The 21,194-nt window shown below is 43.8% G+C and overlaps 2 protein-coding genes across 2 annotated transcripts; one reads left to right on the forward strand and one right to left on the reverse strand.

Moving 5' to 3' along the window:
• Nucleotides 1-2: 2 nt before the first annotated feature.
• On the forward strand, nucleotides 3-6,786 carry c1qbp (complement component 1, q subcomponent binding protein). Its single transcript, XM_055941520.1, has 6 exons — nucleotides 3-434; nucleotides 997-1,147; nucleotides 1,537-1,630; nucleotides 5,821-5,916; nucleotides 6,081-6,206; nucleotides 6,452-6,786. Exons 1-6 carry the CDS (start codon nucleotides 182-184, stop codon nucleotides 6,599-6,601), a joined length of 870 nt encoding a protein of 289 aa, XP_055797495.1. The 5' UTR covers nucleotides 3-181; the 3' UTR covers nucleotides 6,602-6,786.
• Nucleotides 6,787-6,815: 29 nt separating this feature from the next.
• Nucleotides 6,816-9,283, reverse strand: rpain (RPA interacting protein). Its single transcript, XM_055941521.1, has 7 exons — nucleotides 9,066-9,283; nucleotides 8,648-8,836; nucleotides 8,390-8,462; nucleotides 8,142-8,256; nucleotides 7,975-8,038; nucleotides 7,694-7,834; nucleotides 6,816-7,293 (listed from the first exon to the last, which is right to left on the reverse strand). The coding sequence occupies exons 1-7, from the start codon at nucleotides 9,135-9,137 to the stop codon at nucleotides 7,264-7,266; spliced, it is 684 nt and encodes a 227-aa protein (XP_055797496.1). The 5' UTR covers nucleotides 9,138-9,283; the 3' UTR covers nucleotides 6,816-7,263.
• Between the last annotated feature and the right edge of the window lie 11,911 nt (nucleotides 9,284-21,194).

Raw genomic sequence — 21,194 nt, forward strand, 5'->3', positions numbered from 1 at the left:
TTGGTTTAGACCTTGTGATCACTTCCGGTTCAAAGTTTGAGGAGGTCACGGTGTCCTTCCACACATGTGTTTCCAGGCATACCTTATATTCGCAGTACAGTAGCTGGTAACTTGAACTTGGGGCTTATCAAACCATTGTATTTTTATTTTATTTACTAGTCAAATTGACCAACCTATAATCATGCTAAAGACGCTTTCCCGAGCGGTGACTACCGCAGTTCGAATGTCTACATCCACAATGTCCTCGACTCGTGCTCTCCATCCTCTTACGAGATCGTCGTTATGCTCTCCAAACTCGGGAACAATCCAGCCTTTCACCCGGTCTCTCTGGATGATGAGCAACAATGGTGCAGCATCGGGGTACAGACCAAAACTCTTCAGTTCAAAGGGACAGAGTCCTGTATCCTGTGAATGTGTGTCGCTACATACGGAAGGTAATAATCGCTAAATTGGGTAGCTAGTTAGTTACTGTAGTGAGTACTAGTTAACGTTAGCTAGCTAAATGACCCCCCCCTCCACTTGCTTGATCTTGTTGAACTAGCTAACTAGTTAGTTGTGTGTAAAACAATGGAGGAATAGCTGCGACCAGCTTGTAAAACATGGACAACGTTTGTAACATATGTTCTCATGTAACTATCTGACTGGAGGGGCAAGATATGTCACCAATGCGTGTCCCCCAATGTATGGAACCATCATGTCTATAGTATCTAGTCAAAAGTTAGTTCATGGTTTATCAAGCAAGACCGCATGTTTTAGAGCAGTGCCTAATGCGAAGCTGATGATGAAACCAACTAATGGGTGTGATGTTAGCTGGCTAGCTATCCTTAATGGCATCTCCATCTGGACCTGTGTGTCGAGCAATGCGCATGTGACCTTGGAAATGGAACATGGGTGGGTGCAAAAATCTTTTGGACAGTATAGGACTAGCGTGTAGTTAATAACGACTTCTCCGTTTTTAATTTTTTTTTAAATATTTTTAAACTGCTCTGTTTCAAGGAGACAAAGCCTTTGGAGATTTCCTGTCTGATGAAATGAAAGAAGAGAAGAAGGTTCAGAAAAGCAAGACTCTTCCCAAGATGTCTGGAGGGTGGGAGCTAGAGCAGAACGGCACCGAAGCCAAACTCATCAGGACGCTCTCTGGAGAAAAGTATTATATTATATTACAATACATACCTCCCCCTTCCTGAGTAAATGTCACATTTTTACCTTCGTTTAACTAGGCAAGTCAGTTAATAAGAACACATTCTTATTTTCAATGACAGCCTAGGAACAGTGGGTTAACTGCTTTGTATAGGGGGCAGAACGACAGATTTTTACCTTGTCAGCTCGAGGATTCGGTCTGGCAACCTTTCGGTTACTAGTCCAACGCTCTGACCACTAGGCTATCTGCCGCCTCGGCAGACATTTTATTTTGATTATGAATACAGTTGGATGTCCTATCAATAAATGCACACCTGCACGAAATTAACCCAGTCATGATTCACATAATTTGAAATGTATTCTTTATAGAATCATTGTCTGATCCCTTCCTTGCAGAGTGACCGTCACATTCAACATCAACAACAGTGTTCCCCCTAACTTTGAAGAGGAGGCTGAACAAGTGCAGGGACAGAAGTCGGCAGAAAGTGAGGTAAGTCTAGAGCTGGAATGATAAACCGAAATGTAGACACAGACATCGGCTTCCTCTTACATTTTGATTATGTAAGTACTTTTCTGTGATTTTGCAACACAACATTCCTGTAGATTATTCTAAATGTAAAATCATTATTTGGTCAACAGTAATAGCCTGCCTATGCATTATGTTGATTCTTGCTATGAGTCTCTTTTTCGCTTTTGGTTGTTATGTGAGCGAGCCACTCACTCCCTCTGCCCACTGTGACACGGAGGGAGGAGAGATCCATTCTGAGAAGCACAAGCATATGACCGTTGCGCAGAATGCGATTGTGGGCGAAAGACAGTTTTCAAGGCAACTACTGCTGGACTATTCTAATCAAGTGAGAGAGACTTTGTCATTTCCTCAAACAATCATCTTTATTCAATATCAATTAATTATTGCAATAGTGAGGCTGGTCGACTGTTGGGCTGAGAGTCTAACCTTTACAGACAATGCTCTTTCTTAACCTGTCTAGGACTCTCGCCAACAGCCAATGAAATTGCAGGGCGCCAAATTCAATCAACAGAAATCTCATAATTCAATTTTCTCAAACATACAAGTATTAGACACCATTTTAAAGATAAAATTCTCGTTATTCGACCCACCGAGTCCGATTTCAAAAAAAGCTTTACGGTGAAAGGAAAAACAAAAAGTGACGGTGCTACCAAACCAACTGCAGCTGTTGATGGTTGTGTTGGAGGTTGTGGTTGGATAACAGTTACAGCTAGAGTTAGGTCAGCAACTAATCACAGAAAGCATACAGTGATTTTTCCAACCAAAGAGACATCACACAAAAAGCAGAAATATTGATAAAATGAATCAATAACCTTTGATATTCTTCATCAGATGACACTCCCGGGACAACATGTTACACAATACATGTATGTTTTGTTCGATCAAGTTCATATTTATATCCAGAAACCTCAGTTTACATTTGGCTTTGCCTCCAAAACTTCCCGTGAATTTGCACAGAGCCACATCAAATCACAGAAATACTCATAATAAACATTGATAAAAGATACAAGTGTTATTCACAGATTTAAAGAGATACTTCTCCTTAATGCAACCGATGTGTCAGATTTCAAAAAAACTTTACGGAAAAAGTAAACCATGCAATAATCTGAGTACCGGCGCTCAGAGACCAACACAACCCAAGAAGATATCCGCCATGTTGGAGTCAACAGAAGTCAGAAACGGCATTATAAATATTCACTTTGATGATCATCAGAATGCACTCCCAGGAATCCCAGTTCCACAATAAATGTTTGATTTGTTCCATAAAGTCCATTTATGTCCAAATTACTCCTTTTGGTTCGCGCGTTCAGTACACAATGTAAACTCACGACGCGCGGGCAGGTCCAGGCAAAAGTTCAGACGAAAAGTAATATTACAGTCCGTAGAAACATGTCAAATGAGGTATAGAATCAATCTTTAGGATGTTTTTAACATAATTCTTCAATAATGTTCCAACTGGAGAATTCCTTTGTCTTCAGAAATGCGATAGAACAGAGCTCGCTCTCACATGAACACGCATGGTCAGCGCTTGTTCAGGTCATGGTAGACCTTACTCAATCCCCTCTAATTCGGCACCACTTCACAGTAGAAGCATCAAACAAGGTTCTAAAGGCTGTTGACATCTAGTGGAAGCCTTAGGAAGTGCAAAATGACCCCATAGACACTTTGTATTCGATAGGCCAAGAGTTGAAAACCTACAAACCTCAGATTTCCAACTTCCTGGTTGGATTTTTCTCAGGTTTTCGCCTGCCATGTGAGTTCTGTTATACTCACAGACATCATTCAAACAGTTTTAGAAACTTCAGAGTGTTTTCTATCCAAATCGACTAATACTATGCATACATTAGCAACTGGGACTGAGTAGCGGGCAGTTTACTCTAGGCACGCTTTTCATTTGCGGTGAATAGGCCAAGTGGCCTAGCGCTGGATCGTTTCTGTACGACATTACATTTACTGATAGCCATGTAGGCTAATAGATTGCCAACTCTAAGTATTATCTTGTTGCTAGATCGATCAATCTAAGTGCTCCGACTTTCTCGGGTGGCGAGTAATATGAATGAACAAAGATGACAAATTCATCCCCGACGAGCCAAAAATAAATCTGATAATTCTGGATCCTGTTTTTGGCAGGTGGCACATCAAAATATCAGTCCTGCATTCCCTGGATATGTAAATTAAATAACTTATTTTTTGAATCACTAGGCAGGTTTCCATTGACCCATTTTTATTTTACAAAAGCAATGATGCAAAATAAAATCTTTGACGTGTTTAATGGAAACTGCAGATATGAGACATTTTCTAAAGACCTGGGTTAATTTGTCTTTTGTCAAAATGTATTTATTGCAACAAGTTATGATGGAAAATGTTTTTTAAATTTTTTATAAATGATGATCGCTGAATACTTTTGAAGGTACGTGGGGAACGTGATGTAATCACTTAACTATAAGCTCCGATCCGCATTTAATTCAAAATGCCTACTGCAAAATGGATTCTTTCAACAACAAAAAAATCGGTTTTCTTTTGAAGGACAGGGATTGTCCTGACTTTAAAGTATGCCTGAATTGCTTCGCCTTGCTTTTCTGTTTGGCTGGCAAGTATCACCATCCAATTATTAGTTAAGACACTAACAGCTTGCAGGTTGCCTAGTGGTTAAAGCGTTGGACTAGTAACCGAAAGATCGAATCCCCGAGCGGACAAGGAAAAAATCTGTCGTGCTGTCCCTGAACAAGGTTGTTCCTAGGCCGTCATTGAAAATAAGAATTTGTTCTTAACTGACTTGTCTAGTTAAGTAAAGGTAAAAACAAAAAGACAGTAAGCAATTTAGGTCACAACTATGAAAACTTAGGACACTAAAGAGGCTTTCTACCGACTCTGGAAAAACACCAAAAGAAAAATGCCCGGGGTCCCTGCTCAAATTCGTGAACGTGGCTTAGGCATGCTGCAAGGAGGCATGAGGACTGCAGATGTGGCCAGGGCAATAAATTGCAATGTCCGTACTGTGAGACGCCTAAGACAGGACGGACAGCTGATTGTCCTCGCAGTGGCAGACCAAGTGTAACAACACCTGCACAGGATCGGTACATCCGGACATCACACCTGCGGGACAGGTGCAGGGTGGCAACGACTGCCCGAGTTACACCAGGAACGCACGATCCCTCCATCGGTGCTCAGACTGTCTTCAATAGGCTGGACTGAGGTCTTGTAGGCCTGTTGTAAGGCAGGTCCTCACCAGACATCACCGGCAACAACATCGCCTATGGGCACAGATCCACCGCCGCTGGGCCAGACAGGACTGGCAAAAAGTGCTCTTCACTGACAAGTCGCGGTTTTGTCTCACCAGGGGTGATGGTCGGATTCACGTTTATCGTCGAAGGAATGAGCGTTACACCGAGGCCTGTACTCTGGAGCGGGATGGATTTGGAGGGTCCGTCATGGTCTGGGCCGGTGTGTCACAGCATCATCGGACTGAGCTTGTTGTCATTGCAGGCAGTCTCAACGCAGTGCGTTACAGGGAAGACATCCTCCTCCCTCATGTGGATCCATTCCTGCAGGTTCATCCTGACATTACCCTCCAGCATGACAATGCCACCAGCCATACTGCTCGTTCTGTGTGTGTTTTCCTGCAAGACAGGAATGTCAATGTTCTGCCATGGCCAGCGAAGAGCCCGGATCTCAATCCCATTGAGCACGTCTGGGACCTGTTGGATCGGAGGGTGAGGGCTTGGGCCATTCCCCCCAGAAATGTCAGGGAACTTGCAGGTGCCTTGGTGGAAGAGTGGGGTAACATCTCACAACAAGAACTGGCAAATCTGGTGCAGTCCACGAGGAGGAGATGCACTGCAGTACTTAATGAAGCTGGTGGCCACACCAGATACTCACTGTTACTTTTGACCCATTATTCCATTTCTGTTAGTCACATGTCTGTGGAACTTGTTTAGTTTGTCTCAGTTGTTGAATCTTACGTTCATACACACGTTACGTTTGCTGAAAATAAACGGCGTTGACAGCGAGGACGTTTTCTTTTTTGCTATTTTAGTTGTGTGTGTATATAGTTATTGGGCAACATAGTTACATTTATCTCTATATGAATTTGTCCATACCAGCCAGCTGTTACAACACTAAGGCTTTGAATCTTGTGTGTTTCCTAACAGCCAGATATTGTGTCAACACCCAACTTTGTTGTCGAGGTGACGAAACCAGCAGCAAAACATTCCTTGGTGTTTGACTGCCATTATCCTGAAGATGAGGTAAGATATCCTACAAGTCAATCATCATTGGCTATAGAAACATTTCATTAATAGAAGACATCTTTATCAACAGAGTTATTGGGAAGCAGGCTTTGATTTGTTCCTTACCACATTGTGTTAATAAGCAATAAATCTAACAATGTTGGGTTAAATTGATTTCTCAGGTAAGCCATGGTGAAGGGGAAGAGGAGAGCGACATCTTTTCCATACGCGAGGTCAGTTTCCAGCCGGAGGGAGATGAAGATTGGAAGGAGACGTCCTACACACTCAACACAGAGTCTCTGGATTGGGTAAGAGCTGATACTCATGGTCTTTCTCTCGGCATGTCTAAATATCATTGCTTCAGTATTCTATCCTGATCTGTTTGTGGTGTTGCCAAGAGGGCAGAAAGACTGGTACCCAGTCTATTATTCATCTACGATGACTTTACTGCCTACAATAGGACATTTTCAGGAAGGCTGCTCTACTTGAATTTGGCCTGGCTTATAGGTTTTCCTCATTCCGATGCTTCAAACTGGCCCGTCTCTCTCTCTAGGCTCTGTATGACCACCTGATGGACTTCCTGGCTGACCGGGGGGTTGACAACACGTTTGCTGATGAACTGATTGAGCTGAGCACTGCCATGGAGCATCAGGAGTACCTCAAGTTCCTGGAGGACCTTAGTGGCTTTATCAAATGCAATTAATGTGTAGATGGAACAAAATTCATTTTTAGACACCATCCCAATCTAATTTTGGGTGAGGGGGGGGGGGGGGTAATAGGTACAAGAATTGTGACTAGATGTTTCTGCAGCTTTTAATTTCATATTGAATCACTTTGCTGCATCTGTTTTACTGTAACTGAGGCTAATAAAGGCTGTTAGTGTCATGAGCAAGATGTGGTGAGACTAATGACACGGGTAGGTTAACCATGGTTTTATTGCTGACATACGTCAGTTATGTACATTTCCCCTCATGAGGACAACAGTGCAGAAGAGAAATTAAGCAGGTGATTATATCAAAAGGACTTGTTTCAGGCATTGAGCTAGTTGTCGCAGTATATGCATACCTTTTTAGGGAGGAAGGTCTCCAGAAAGATCACAGGAAAACACCTGAGACACTGGTAACAGAGGACTCATCAGCTGTCATGATCAGAGCTATGGCGTCCCATTAGCCAGCTGGAACTACTTTTGGCAGTCGATTGTGCCGTCGTAACGTAAGTCTAAGACATGCTCTGAATACCAGTCAAACTAAAACGGCCCAATCTTACTGTACAAATACAAAGTCTTTATTTCAGAGTACAAAAATCCTCCCACGGACACGGGATGGTTAAAAATCTGACTTTTCCCCCCCCGGTAGGACAGGTGACTCACAGCACTATGGCCAGGTAATCACAAGCCTGAAATCAGAAACAAGATCCAGTCAGTGATCGGTCACTCTGCATTCAACGATATGATATTACTATTCATGGATAATTGCTTTGACATCTAAAATTAAACAATATAAACCTGTGCAAATTGTGCAGGGCCCCCTTTAATCAAAATATGACTTATCAGAAGAATACATAAGGAACTACGTGTAGGGGGCGCAGTAGTGATACTAGTTAAGTGTCACATTATGGCCCGAACAGAAGAGGATTGTAAGTATGATAAAAGACAATTTGTGTCCCAAGTGGTACTGTTCCCTTTATAGTACACTACTTTTAACCAGGGCCCATAGAGTTCAGGTCAAAAGAGGTGCACTATGTAGGGAACAGATTGCCATTTTGGGACACGCATGTATTCAAGCCAGTCTGTCACCTTGCAGCTCATCATGAGGTTTGGAGAGCTATCTGCATTGGAGGCCATGGAGAAGACAGGGTTCTGAAGACAATCCTCCATGTGTTCAGTTACACTCCTCTCCAACAAACACCGCAGAGACTCGATGGTCACGTTGCTTTGCTGGAGACGAGATGAACAGACGTCAATCAGCCAAAAGTGTAGTACGTTAACTAGAAAGTGCCTCGTCGTGATCACGAGGAACAGAGTGGTCAGCACAACAGGGGTTGGTCAATTTGAATTGTATATGAGATTATACAAACCCTTGTGTTGATGTAAAGCCCACAGGGACAGGAGGTAAAATGGCAGTTCACAGTTAGGTTGTGTCTGAAATGTAGATAGTCACACAGTCCATGGTTTTAGAGTCTTAACTATGACACATCAGAGCAAGTGCAATAGCATATCAAGTCACATCTTGGGAGAGACTTACACGTAACATACGGGACAGATGATTTGCCTTTCTCCTTCCAGCCCTTCCACAACTGAATTCAAGTACTGCTCCTCAAACCACATGCTTTTCTCATATTCCTCAATGATGGAGAGCTCTGGAGAGAGAACAATGTCATTCAGAGAGAAGCATCTATGCCCAGGGGGTTCCAACCGGTTTTCCTGTCTGTTTGTGTAGCTGTGTGTGTGTACTAATACATTCAGGCAAGATTCATTAGGGAATTAAACTACCTTGAGCCATAAGTTCCTGTTGGATTTCTTCAAACACTGCCAATTCATCATACTCCTTCATGACACTGTACATCTGTAGAGAAGACACGAGGTAAGCTCTAAGTAGCCATCTGGCTTATTTTAAAGAAATGTATTTCACCTTTATGTTATGTTACATAACTCATGTAAAATTAGCTGTAGATTAGTTGTATGCATGTGTCATGTTAGCTACACGATTACCTCTGATGCACAGTCATTATGCAACGGACAAACCCTCACCTCTTCCATGCCGTCTTTACGCCACGGGGTGGGCAGCCCTCTGTTGGCCGACTGGAGCGCAGTCCACTCCTCCTCCATCACCTCCTGGACGAAAACAGAGCCGTTGGCGCTGCAGTGTTGACCATCTCCCATCTGACGGTACTTCTCCAGTAACCTGGCTCGGCTGTTCTTCAACCTGTCCACGCAACGCTGAGGAACAAAAACAAACGCTAACAACCATCAAAACATGATACACTTCATGAGCTAAAGTCTTGGCATTAACTCGGCGAGCCACGCAAGTCTTCAAATGTTGAGCGTTATTCCAATTCTGGTTTCAGATCACGCCTAATGTTTGGCCTGTCAGTCTATCAACTAGCCGTGGTTAACTTGTTAGCAAGCCACCGTCCAGATAATGATAGATCCCATAACTAACGTTTACCTTCCTGTAGGTTTCCTTCCATGGTGGAGTCGTCCCCTTGTGAAGAGAACGATGTCTGTGTAACGCATCCATGATATCAGTAGCTTTGATGACGTACCGTCAGTGTATATAAAACAAAAAAATCTAACTAGCTACAAGTTCACAACAACAAACCAAACAGTTCTGCTTTTGCGCATTTTGGTCGAGTTTTAAGCTTTTCGACAACCCTCGTGTCCCGGAAGTTGTTACTAAGCCTGGGACATGTAGTCAATCGAGTGGGTCACTGCCTACACGCAACTCTTCCTCTCTGATATGAATTAACAACCTGTGTTTGGCAAAAATATGAGCAACTCTTTTAATACATTGAAACTATGTTTTATTTTTATAATTCCTAATCGTTGATCATTCTAAAAATGTCAATTCTAGGCAGAGATAAATATATGTGTTGTCCATTTGCACGTTATTGCTGTCACAGTGTATGTAGACATGATGATATGCATCTACTTTTTCCCACCAAAAGACTAAATGTCCATAGGTACTTCACATGGACACTGTAGGAGAAGTGGTGGAATACGTACTTTTCTAGTATCGATAGCAGTCTTTATTCAGTCTGCTATCACTTCTAGGTATTGGCAATGCGTCCATAGGGCTAGGGGAGGCTATGAGCTTTCCCTAAAGTAAATTGAATTACCAAAATTATACTTATATAAATAAAATAATTAAAACAGGCAAATATACCAGAAAGCATGATTTGGCCAAAGAGGATCATTAGCGTTTAAAAATAATAATTTTGACTTGTTTTAAATCGCATAGCCTACAGTCAGAAGAGCTCACAATTTGAGCAGCTCGCACGGAGAAATACCAAATAGATGACTGTCAGTGAAAAGCACAGAGACCCAGACAGGCATATCACAATATTTAAAAATACAATCACGGAAAAAACTATTTGGAAAGCAAATGGCTATTGCTGTAAAGAGAAGACAATGAAAATTCTCCAATATGTCTTTTAGATATCAAAAATGCTCAACTTAAATGAGCGAACTGTAGCCTATCTTATTGGCACCAGAGGAGGACATCGGCCATATACCCGGTAAAAGTACATATTCAGTCTTTATCATTGGGTCAGTGACACTTCTGTTTTGTTTAAGGACAATCATTTCCTCCAGGTTGTATTTGTCCCTCCTTTTTGAAGACCTATTATATGGCTCAGTGTCAGCAGGTTAGCGCTATTCTGTAATTGTTGTCATATTAAAAGATATTCGGCTAATGTTTCCAACCATATAAAGTGTAGTAGAGTTGCATAAAATGTGATTATAAAAAAGGCAACATTTTCCTGTGCAAAGAAAGGAGAAGAAATGTATCTGATAGCCTATAGGCTACTCTACCCCACGCTGCGCTGCATTGAACAGTATTTTATGCGATCAGTGCTTGAGTTATATTATTTTGACCGTCCATTTTAATGATCAGATTAAGAATAGTAGTCTTACATAATTTTGCATGGAATGCTTTATTATAAAGGTGAATTTTTATGGTGAAAATTTGCTTCTCCAAACTTGAAACCTATGTGCTGCCTATGCTTCCAGGCAAAGGCCTAGTCCCATTGGCTGGTCTGGGACATTGGGTCTCCTCTTATGTCATAACATAGCCTAGTGAACTTATCATCCACTGTTTGAGATAAGGTATTGTAAGAAAGAGTGGCCACCTTTCAGCTGTTCCTGAGTTAGCTGTTCCCAGCTGAACCTTAAAGGGGCCATAACAGGGCATTCCAATGACATGGGACAACACATCTGACTGTGCCACACACTCCACTAGGCTAGGAGTGCTTTTGGATTGGACATAGCCCACGCGTTCCAGATTCCATCTGTCAACTTCAGCACGTGTTGCGCTTATTCAAATGCCACAGTGACTGGTCAAATAAGAATTGGGACCTAAATTGTGGGGGAAGTTAATTGCAGCGCGGATCAAGTGGAGTTCTATAATGAAATGACAATGGCAGAAACTATATCCCTAGAATTGTCTCAGGGACAAGGCAAGCAGCAGAACCAGCTCAACGACTTGGAATACGATTCGAACCAAGAAGAAAATCATGCCACGACCATCGGGATCGGACCGGCTGTTGCTGGTTCTTCTTTCCACGCGCAGGTCATCCATAGCGGACACTTCATGGTGCCCCCCCTCCCCCTTTCCACAGAAACAGCGCCCAGCGGAGGCGGAAAAGCGCAGCCACGTTGGGATATTATTTCCATATACGGTGAACAGGACTTGGTGTCAGACATACAGATTCAGTCCGCTTAGTTCTGGGAGCCTCAGCATCGACCCAATGCTGACCCGGTTATTTGAGTGTATGTCACTGGCCTACAGGTAAATCATTACGTCACTGTTCGTCAAGTTTGTTAAAGGGGTTTTTACCTACTGTAGACCTACTGTAGACCTATAGACCTACTGTAGACCTACTATAGACCTTCTATAGACCTACTGTAGAAAGATTATATTTTTTGTCAATGCTACAGAAGGTAAGTTAAAGACTTTAAATAGTCAACTCTACTTTTAATTTATTTTTGGAACAGGCCTTGACAGTCTGCGTACTCTTTAGTCAAACACTGAAAACTTGATGGGATTTTTCCACATCTCAATAATTAAATGTTTGGTCCAGAATGAGAATTTGATCATCCTCTGATAGCTGATTGTTTGTGCTTTTAAGTTTAGTCAAACATGTGCGTGTGTGTGTGCGTGCGTGTGTGTGTGTATGCGTGTGTGTGTGATAATGACAGAGGGGATCAGTGACCCAGTGATATTGTGTTTAACTTAGTAGGTTGGGAGCTCACCGTATGTTTGAGAGCTCACCGTACGTTTGGGAGCTCACCGTACGTTTGGGAGCTCACCGTACGTTTGGGAGCTCACCGTACGTTTGGGAGCTCACCCTGTACTTTTGGGAGCTCACCCTGTACGTTTGGGAGCTCACCGTACGTTTGGGAGCTCACCTTACGGTTGGGAGCTCACCGTACGGTTGGGAGCTCACCGTACGTTTGGGAGCTCACCGTACGTTTGGGAGCTCACCGTACGTTTGGGAGCTCACCGTACGTTTGGGAGCTCACCCTGTACGTTTGGGAGCTCACCCTGTACGTTTGGGAGCTCACCGTACGTTTGGGAGCTCACCGTACGTTTGGGAGCTCACCGTACGTTTGGGAGCTCACCGTACGTTTGGGAGCTCACCGTACGGTTGGGAGCTCACCGTACGGTTGGGAGCTCACCGTACGTTTGGGAGCTCACCGTACGTTTGGGAGCTCACCGTACGTTTGGGAGCTCACCGTACGTTTGGGAGCTCACCGTACATTTGGGAGCTCACCGTACGTTTGGGAGCTCAAGATACGGTTGTCACTCAGATTCTGTTGGTCAGTCTGAGAATAAAAAACAGAGGGAGGCAGAAGAATAAAAAAATAGAAGACGCAAAATGACCCAGTGATATTGTGTTTAACTTAGTAGGTTGGGAGCTCACCGTACGTCTGGGAGATCACCGTACGTTTGGGAGCTCACCGTACGTTTGGGAGCTCACCACCAGGTAAACAAGTCGTTACTAGAATAGATGAATACCATGTACTGTATCACAGTGTGTATCGAACCACACCACCAGGTAAACAAGTAGTTACTAGAATAGATGAATACCATGTACTGTATCACAGCGTGTATCCAACCACACCACCAGGTAAACAAGTAGTTACTAGAATAGATGAATACCATGTACTGTATCACAGCGTGTATCCAACCACACCACCAGGTAAACAAGTAGCCAGGTAAGCATTACATGCATCTTCAATCTGTGGTTTGTTCATCTATTATATATTTGGGGGTTTTCTTCTGAATATGCTGAGTCTGTGTTATTGAGTCAGATATTCCCCTGAGTCTGTGTTGTTGAGTCAGATATTCCCCTGAGTCTGTGTTGTTGAGTCAGGTATTCCCCTCGGCCTGTATGTTGAGTCAGGTATTCTGTCTGTGTTGTTGAGTCAGGTATTCCCCTGAGTCTGTGTTGTTGAGTCAGGTATTCCCCAGGGCCAGGCTCTTTGTGTCCTCTTCATGTGTGCCATGTCAGGGGTGAGCTGGAGGTCAGTGGCTGGGTTGAGGCGCAATAGAATAGGGAAGTGGAAGCGGATGTGGTTAACCATGACTCGTGGCAAAAGGGCCCAGGATGGAGGGATGTAGATGGAGGGATAGACAAAAGAGTGATGGAAGGATGGACAAATGGAGATGAGGAGATGCCGGAAAGGAGAAGTTTTTTGTTTCCTTCTCCGGTGGTTTAAGTAGAGTGCTACTTTATTTATTACAGTCTTTCAATGTATCACGTCCTAGCCTTTCAAGGCCCCTGTACTGTAGGCCCCTATACTGTACTGTAGGCCCCTATACTGTACTGTAGGCCCCTATACTGTAGGCCCCTATACTGTACTGTAGGCCCCTATACTGTAGGCCCCTGTACTGTAGGCCCCTGCACTGTACTGTAGGCCCCTATACTGTAGGCCCCTGCACTGTACTGTAGGCCCCTGTACTGTAGGCCCCTGCACTGTACTGTAGGCCCCTGTACTGTACTGTAGGCCCCTATACTGTACTGTAGGCCCCTATACTGTACTGTAGGCCCCTATACTGTACTGTAGGCCCCTATACTGTACTGTAGGCCCCTATACTGTACTGTAGGCCCCTGTACTGTAGGCCCCTGCACTGTACTGTAGGCCCCTGTACTGTACTGTAGCACCTGTACCTGTATATGTAACTGTTATGAAAGTTGTATTGTCAATTTTGTTTTGTATTTAAATGCCACTTTAAACGTGCCACTTTAAACGTGTACATGACACTGCAACAAAATTTCCCCATGGGGACAATAAAGTCAGTAAGTAAGTAAGTAGGCCCCTGTACTGTACTGTAGGCCCCTGTTCTGTACTGTAGGCCCCTGTACTGTAGGCCTCTGTTCTGTACTGTAGCCCCCTGTACTGTAGGCCTCTGTTCTGTACTGTAGGCCCCTGTACTGTAGGCCTCTGTACTGTACTGTAGGCCCCTGTTCTGTACTGTAGGCCCCTGTTCTGTAGGCCCCTGTTCTGTACTGTAGGCCTCTGTTCTGTACTGTAGGCCCCTGTACTGTACTGTAGGCCCCTGTTCTGTACTGTAAGCCTTGTTCTGTACTGTAGGCCTCTGAACTGTACTGTAGGCCCCTGTACTGTAGGCCCCTGTACTGTACTGTAGCCCCTGTACTGCACTGTAGGCCCCTGTACTGTACTGTAGGCCCTGTACTGCACTGTAGGCCCCTGTACTGTACTGTAGGCCCTGTACTGTACTGTAGGCCTCTGAACTGTACTGTAGGCCCTTGAACTGTAGGCCCACTGTGTGTGTGTGTGAGTGCGCTGCAGTCAAAATTTGTATTTTTTTACAACTTTTTTTTATGTTGGAGGACATCCTCCGGAAGTTGTCATAATTACTATGGAAGTCTATGGAAGGGGGTGAGAACCTTGAGCCTCCTAGGTTTTGTATTGAAGTCAATGTACCCAGAGGAGGATGGAAGCTAGCTGTCATCCGGCTACACCTACTGTAGACCTTCATTGCAAAATATTGTGTTTTAATCAATTATTTGGTGCCATGTGAATATATTTGGTATAGTTTAATCTAAAAAATAAAACTTTTTTTCATGTTTTACAATAATAAAACAATGAAATTCACCTGAGGAGGATGGTCCTCTCCTTTCTCCTCCGAGGAGCCTCCTCTGAGTGAGTTGGTATTATCCTCAGTTGTTGGGTTGTCCACATTTTGTCTTAACTGAAGTCAGGTTTTGTATTACTAAGTATTCTTGTAGTAAACTCTCTCTGAATGTTTGCTCTATTTAAGAGCTTTTGATTTGATTTGATTTGTTGGGCGAGTTGTCTGTTTGAAGAGGACCCTCCCCGGAACATATTTGATTCCCTTTTTTTGAAGTTACTAAGATATTCTGTCATGATTCCACTCCCAGACCTAGGGCATACAGGTCGTGTAGTGCGATGATTGTCTTTTTTCCCTGTCCTATCTTAGATATCTTTATGAGCTATCGGGGACAGTCGTTGGAGCGGCTGGACCAGCAGGCTGGTTATGCTGACTTTGAGAGCTGCTCAAACGGGCCTTTCTCCTCTGTGTCGACCCGTGTGGTGACCGCTCCTCAGTTAAACGTCTACACACAACTAGCTCAGGTACAGTAGCTAAGCACTTCTGCTTGTCGCTTTGTAAACGTTGTTCTTCCACTGCTAGGGGAGGAAAGGGAAACTATTCACATCCAATCACATATCGCCTGGACTATGTATTCCTCGTTTTGTGTTCCTGTGTTTTCATTGCATAGTTTGTAACGTTAAAGGCTTTTTTTCCTGTGAAAGTGATAATATGACCCCAAATTGCTTTATTCATGATTAATCAAATTTACAATGAATGTCTCTTACAGCCCAACCTCTCATCTGACCGCCTGTCTCAGCCCTCCTCGTCCAACTCAGGCCCTGGTTACCACAGACAACCCCTGACCTCTGACATGACTTTCAACCCCATCAACAACCCTAAGTTCAAAGGTCACCAACAACAGGATTACTACATCGAGTATCATCCTCCCAGCATGGTATCAGGGACCATCCCCTCTTATGGACACCAGCCTTACCCCGGCGCCACCATCTCCGTGGCAACCACTAACATACAACAGCAAGGAGACAGAACCAAAGGTCACAGGTCAAGCTCTCCCAACTCCCCAGTAAGGCCAATGTCATTTGTTTAGTTAACACTTTGAGTTTCAAAAACAGAAATCGAACCTTAACTCCAGATAACAGTTGTACTTTTAATCAGAGAATGTGTTTGGGTCAGCATTCTAGCAGCAGCGTGCATATTGGAAGGTGTGGATCTCAGCTGCAGCCTGGGTCTCCCTGGTCTTCAGGGATCCCACTGCTGACACCAATACACTGCCAGACGTCCACCCTGGGCCACACTGGGTTCCACACTGGCACCTCCCACGATTCTGCTGTCTCTGCCTTCCTCACCCAGGACTCAACCCACACTAACACACCCCTCCTCATCCCCAAGACAGAGAAACTCTCCCCTGTACAGATCTACGGCTCTGAGATAACTAGTTTAACAGGTAATTAAGGACAAATATAATTGAAATGTTAAAATGTTTACATGGCATGTGTGGTTGTAAAGAAAAGTTAGCATTCCTCTTTTGTTGGTTTGTTTCTAGTGAGCTTTTCAGGACACTCAGGCCAGACGTCCCCAACCAACCTTCACTCAAGCCAGATGTCCCAAACCAACCTTCACTCAAGACAGACGTCCCCAACCAACCTTCTAGAGAGGGAATCCAACCCTGAGTCTCCACCTGGACATTCCAAAATGGAGTCAAACAAGGTAGATAAAACAACTGCAGTACTCTACTTATAATCTCGGTTAACCTAGAACTAAAATCTAGTGTAATTTGGTCAGATGCTCGAGTAATTTAACAACTTACGTTAAGTCGTCTGTCCACGAGAGATTACTCAACATACATCCTATGGAATACCTAAAAGTACTGTCCGGTTGAAAGAAAATGATGAATCAACAAAAGACTGAATGGTAAGTTCCTATTATGTCTTTCCTGGATGAGTGGCGGTCGGTGCCGTTTACGATGAGGGAGCGTGACCTTATTTCTATTACAGCGTATTGGATGACCGTCACCCAGCTCAATGTAACAGCGGTAGGTTTAGGCCACTACATGATACTCCAATTTTCCCTGTATCCATCATGAGGTTGCTACAACCTTGCCTACGATTGAAAGTTTACAACATCGGTGCACAGGTCGAAAGAAATTTGAGTAATCAAGGTGACAGACAGTGACAAATTCAATACCGCCTTGAATACTCTTGCCTGCATCTAGCTGATCTAGGGTGTAATCATTAGTCATTAACAGTTGCAAACTAGAATTTCTATTGGACAAATTCAGTTATGTTTATACCCATTTTGTTCCATTTGCTTCCGTTAAAAAAAACTTTTTCAACAGAATCGGCGGAATGAATACGCCCCTGATCATACACAAACACAGTTCACTTTCATAGCAGCCACATACAAACAGCATGATCACTTTGATCGTTAATTCCTTCTTGTATCTACGCGCTCTCCTCCCCTCACCTTTTCCCTTCGCTTGTGGACTTCAGTGCAAAACCCATCAGCTGTCTGTGACTAGGCAAAAAAACCTTTCCCAGCCAAACTTTCATATCATAACCGTTAACCACTACACACAGCCTACGTCGTTGTCACCATATTAGCTAACATCATAGTCAACATAGCTACTGTTAATTGGACACTGCAGTTAGATTAACAAGAATTTAAGCTTTCTGCCCATATAAGACATGTCTATGTCCCGGGAAGTTGGCTGTTTTATGCAATGTCATTCTAGTCACATTAGCATGTTAGCAACAACCGTCCCAGTTTAGGGACACCCATCCCGTAGAGGATATAAGCTACAATAAGGCCGTGACAACAAAAAGACAAGTCACACAGTGGCAGAATAAATTAAACTACACATACATTTGTTTCATCACAAAACCGGAGAGAAACATCTGTCCGGTGAAGGCCACAATGTACATATTGCACGTAACAAACAGTTATATGACCTGCAGCATGGTCAAGCAAGTTAATGTTTTGGACAGTTCACTAAACTACTGATTTAGAACCACAGAGTTACCGCAAGTCAACACAAAGACAACAGGAGCACTGCCTCCGCTATTCCAGCTCCATTTCACCTTAAACATTTAAACATCATCAAATCAAAAAGACTATATATGCTTAGTTTAATACATTGAAAACAAACTTAAAGATACCAAAAACAATTTAGTCCAATCAATATTGTTAAATATCATGTGGCTGTCCATGGCTACTGATTTTCTACCTCTCTGTGTGTTAGTGCGTACTTGCGTGAGCATGAAACAAAATAATTGACTCACTCTACTTGTAGACTAGTTGAACACCAATGCCATCCTCCTCTCTTTCATGTTGGCAAAATGATCGATGACTCTGTCATGCAGTACACTTTACATTTTTTGTTTTCATTGGCTACCGAGCTAAAATGCTTGCTCGCCTAACTTCCTCGCATGGGCAACAATGAACCAGCTGAGTTAGCTAGCTAGTTAACGCGAGCCTACTAGGCTACATATTGAACTTCAATAATCTCAGGCCAGTGGCACAACATATGCATTTATGGTTAGATCAGAATCTTCGTCATAATCAAGGTCCTGTACAGAGAATTGAGTCAAAACCACAAGTCCAAATCCACATTACCATCCATGACTTAGGAAAAGGGTCGATTTTAGCAAGCTAGCTTCTGTAGGACATCAACACAAGCAGACCAGGAACAGACACGTTTGTCTGACAATGATGACATTTTGCATCAGGATGTGATTTGATTGGTGTGAAGCCAATTCCAAACTGCTGCACCAGGACAACAAAGCTCAGCTCAACTCTACTTGGCTAATTCTTTTCGATTTTTGTTTTTTTAGCAAGGGAGGCCAAATGAAAATGAAATGCTACAGCAGCAATATTTCATACTCTTTTGTTCCAGACAGCATCAGATACATGCGCTACACGTACTGATGCAGAGGGGGCGCTGTTTCCCTCGCTCTGATCATTATACTAAGCTAACATATGGAATTGTTTTAAGATGGTCATACCATGGATCATTTAGTTATTTGATATTGAATATTACACAATTATTTAATAAAATATTGAATACTATAGCCCATAGAAACGCATCGAATAAGAGATTCATCAATTACAAGAAAAAATAAGGATCTGTCTGTAACGGTTTTCCTCCTCCTCTTCATCCGAAGAGGAGGAGCAGGGATTGAACCAAAATGCAGCGGAGTTTGAAGACATGATTTTAATAAACAAGACGGAAAAAACACGAAACGAAATACACTTGACTAATTAACAAATTAACAAAACGGAGTAGACAAACCTGGACATACGAACTTACAATAAAACACGAGAACGCACGAACAGGGAAAATAGCCTGCACATAAATGACGATGAACAAACAAACCGAACAGTCCCGTATGGTGCGACAAACACTGACACAGGAGACAACCACCCACAACGAACACTGTGAAACAACCTACCTAAATATGACTCTTAATTAGAGGAACGCCAAACACCTGCCTCTAATTAAGAGCCATACCAGGCAACCCATAAACCAACATAGAAACAGAAAACATAGAATGCCCACCCAAACTCACGTCCTGACCAACTAACACATACAACAAACTAACAGAAATAGGTCAGGAACGTGACACTGTCCAATATCTAAGAGATATAAGAAAGCTCAGGAAATATATATATATATATATATATTTTGGACACATATTTAACCCTTCCATAGTTCCATTTGTTTGTATTTGTTATGTATGGGTTATGTATGGGTTATGTATGGGTTACCTTCAGATGAGTCCCCTGACACTTGTGGGGGTCGTAGAGCAAAAATGAAGAACAGCCGTTTCCATAGAAGGGCCATGATGGTTTGTAGGCCAAACCGTTCGGACGCGACAGTTGTTTTTTTTGTGAGAAGACTGGTTTTCAGGATGTCTCATGGTCTGACAGACACCGCTGTAGCTCGGTCACCTTCCACAACAGATGTCTGACAGACACCGCTGTAGCTCGGTCACCTTCCACAGCAGACGTCTGACAGACACCGCTGTAGCTCGGTCACCTTCCACAACAGATGTCTGACAGACACCGCTGTAGCTCGGTCACCTTCCACAGCAGATGTCTGACAGACACCGCTGTAGCTCGGTCACCTTCCACAGCAGATGTCTGACAAACACCGCTGTAGCTCGGTCACCTTCCACAGCAGATGTCTGACAAACACCGCTGTAGCTCGGTCACCTTCCACAGCAGATGTCTGACAGACACCGCTGTAGCTCGGTCACCTTCCACAGCAGATGTCTGACAGACACCGCTGTAGCTCGGTCACCTTCCACAACAGATGTCTGACAAACACCGCTGTAGCTCGGTCACCTTCCACAGCAGACGCGGAGGGCCGACATCGGAGGATACGGTGGATTTGAGTCCATGCCAAAAAAACAAATAGATATCTCTAGCTTAAAATGACGGATTTTGATGGGAATTTTTTAAATATGTTACTTAGATTGATGCACTGATGCGTCAATAGACTCTTAAGGTTAATCTGTAATCCGGAACCTCCAACGACGGGCCACAGTCCAGAACCTCCTGAGGCGGTCTACAGTCCGGAACCTCCTGAGGTGGTTTACAGTCCAGAGCCTCTAGCGACGTTTCCCAGTCCGGAGCCTCCAACGACGGTCCCCAGTCCGAAGCCTCCAGCGACGGTCCCCAGTCCGGAACCTCCAGCGATGGTCCCCAGTCCGGAGCCTCCAGCGACGGTCCCCAGTCCGGAGCCTGCAGCGACGGTTCCCAGTCCAGTTCCTTCGGTGATGATCTGCGGCCCGGTTCCTCCAGTGAAGGTCCATGCACCAGGGCTGCCACCAAAGCGGAGGGATCTGCGGGCGGAGGGGGGTCTACGTCCCGCACTGGAGCCGCCGCCGTAAGGGATGCCCACCCGGACCCTCCCCTTTAGTGTCAGGTTTTGCGGCCGGAGTCCGCATCTTTGGGGGGGGGGGGGGGGGGGGGGGGGTACTGTCACACCCGGGCCATAGAGAGGCTTTTATTCTCTATTTTGGTTAGGCCAGGGTGTGACTAGGGTGGGCATAGTTTCTTTATTTCTATTTTTTCTATTTCTTTGTTTTTGGCCGAGTGTGGTTCCCAATCAGAGACAGCTGTCTATTGTTGTCTCTGATTGGGAATCATACTTAGGCAGCCTTTTCCCACCTGTGTTTTGTGGGTAGTTATTTTCTGTTTACCTGACAAAACTGTTCGCTTTCATTTTGTTACTTTGTTCGAGTGTTTTTGATAATAAATAAAATCATGGACACTTACTACGCTGCGCTTTGGTCCCCTCTTCCTTACGACGACGAGCGTTACAGTAATGCCCAGTTTCTCTAGAGATAAATCAGATCAAGCCTGAACTGTGCGATGTAGTAGACCAATATTCTACATAGTTTAGCGCAGAAACGTGGTAATTAACTACAATAACCCTAATCCATTGCACGTCTAGTTGTCCGGTTTGTGTTG

This window comes from Salvelinus fontinalis, chromosome 13 (assembly GCF_029448725.1).
Source record: "Salvelinus fontinalis isolate EN_2023a chromosome 13, ASM2944872v1, whole genome shotgun sequence".
Taxonomy (NCBI): domain Eukaryota; kingdom Metazoa; phylum Chordata; class Actinopteri; order Salmoniformes; family Salmonidae; genus Salvelinus; species Salvelinus fontinalis.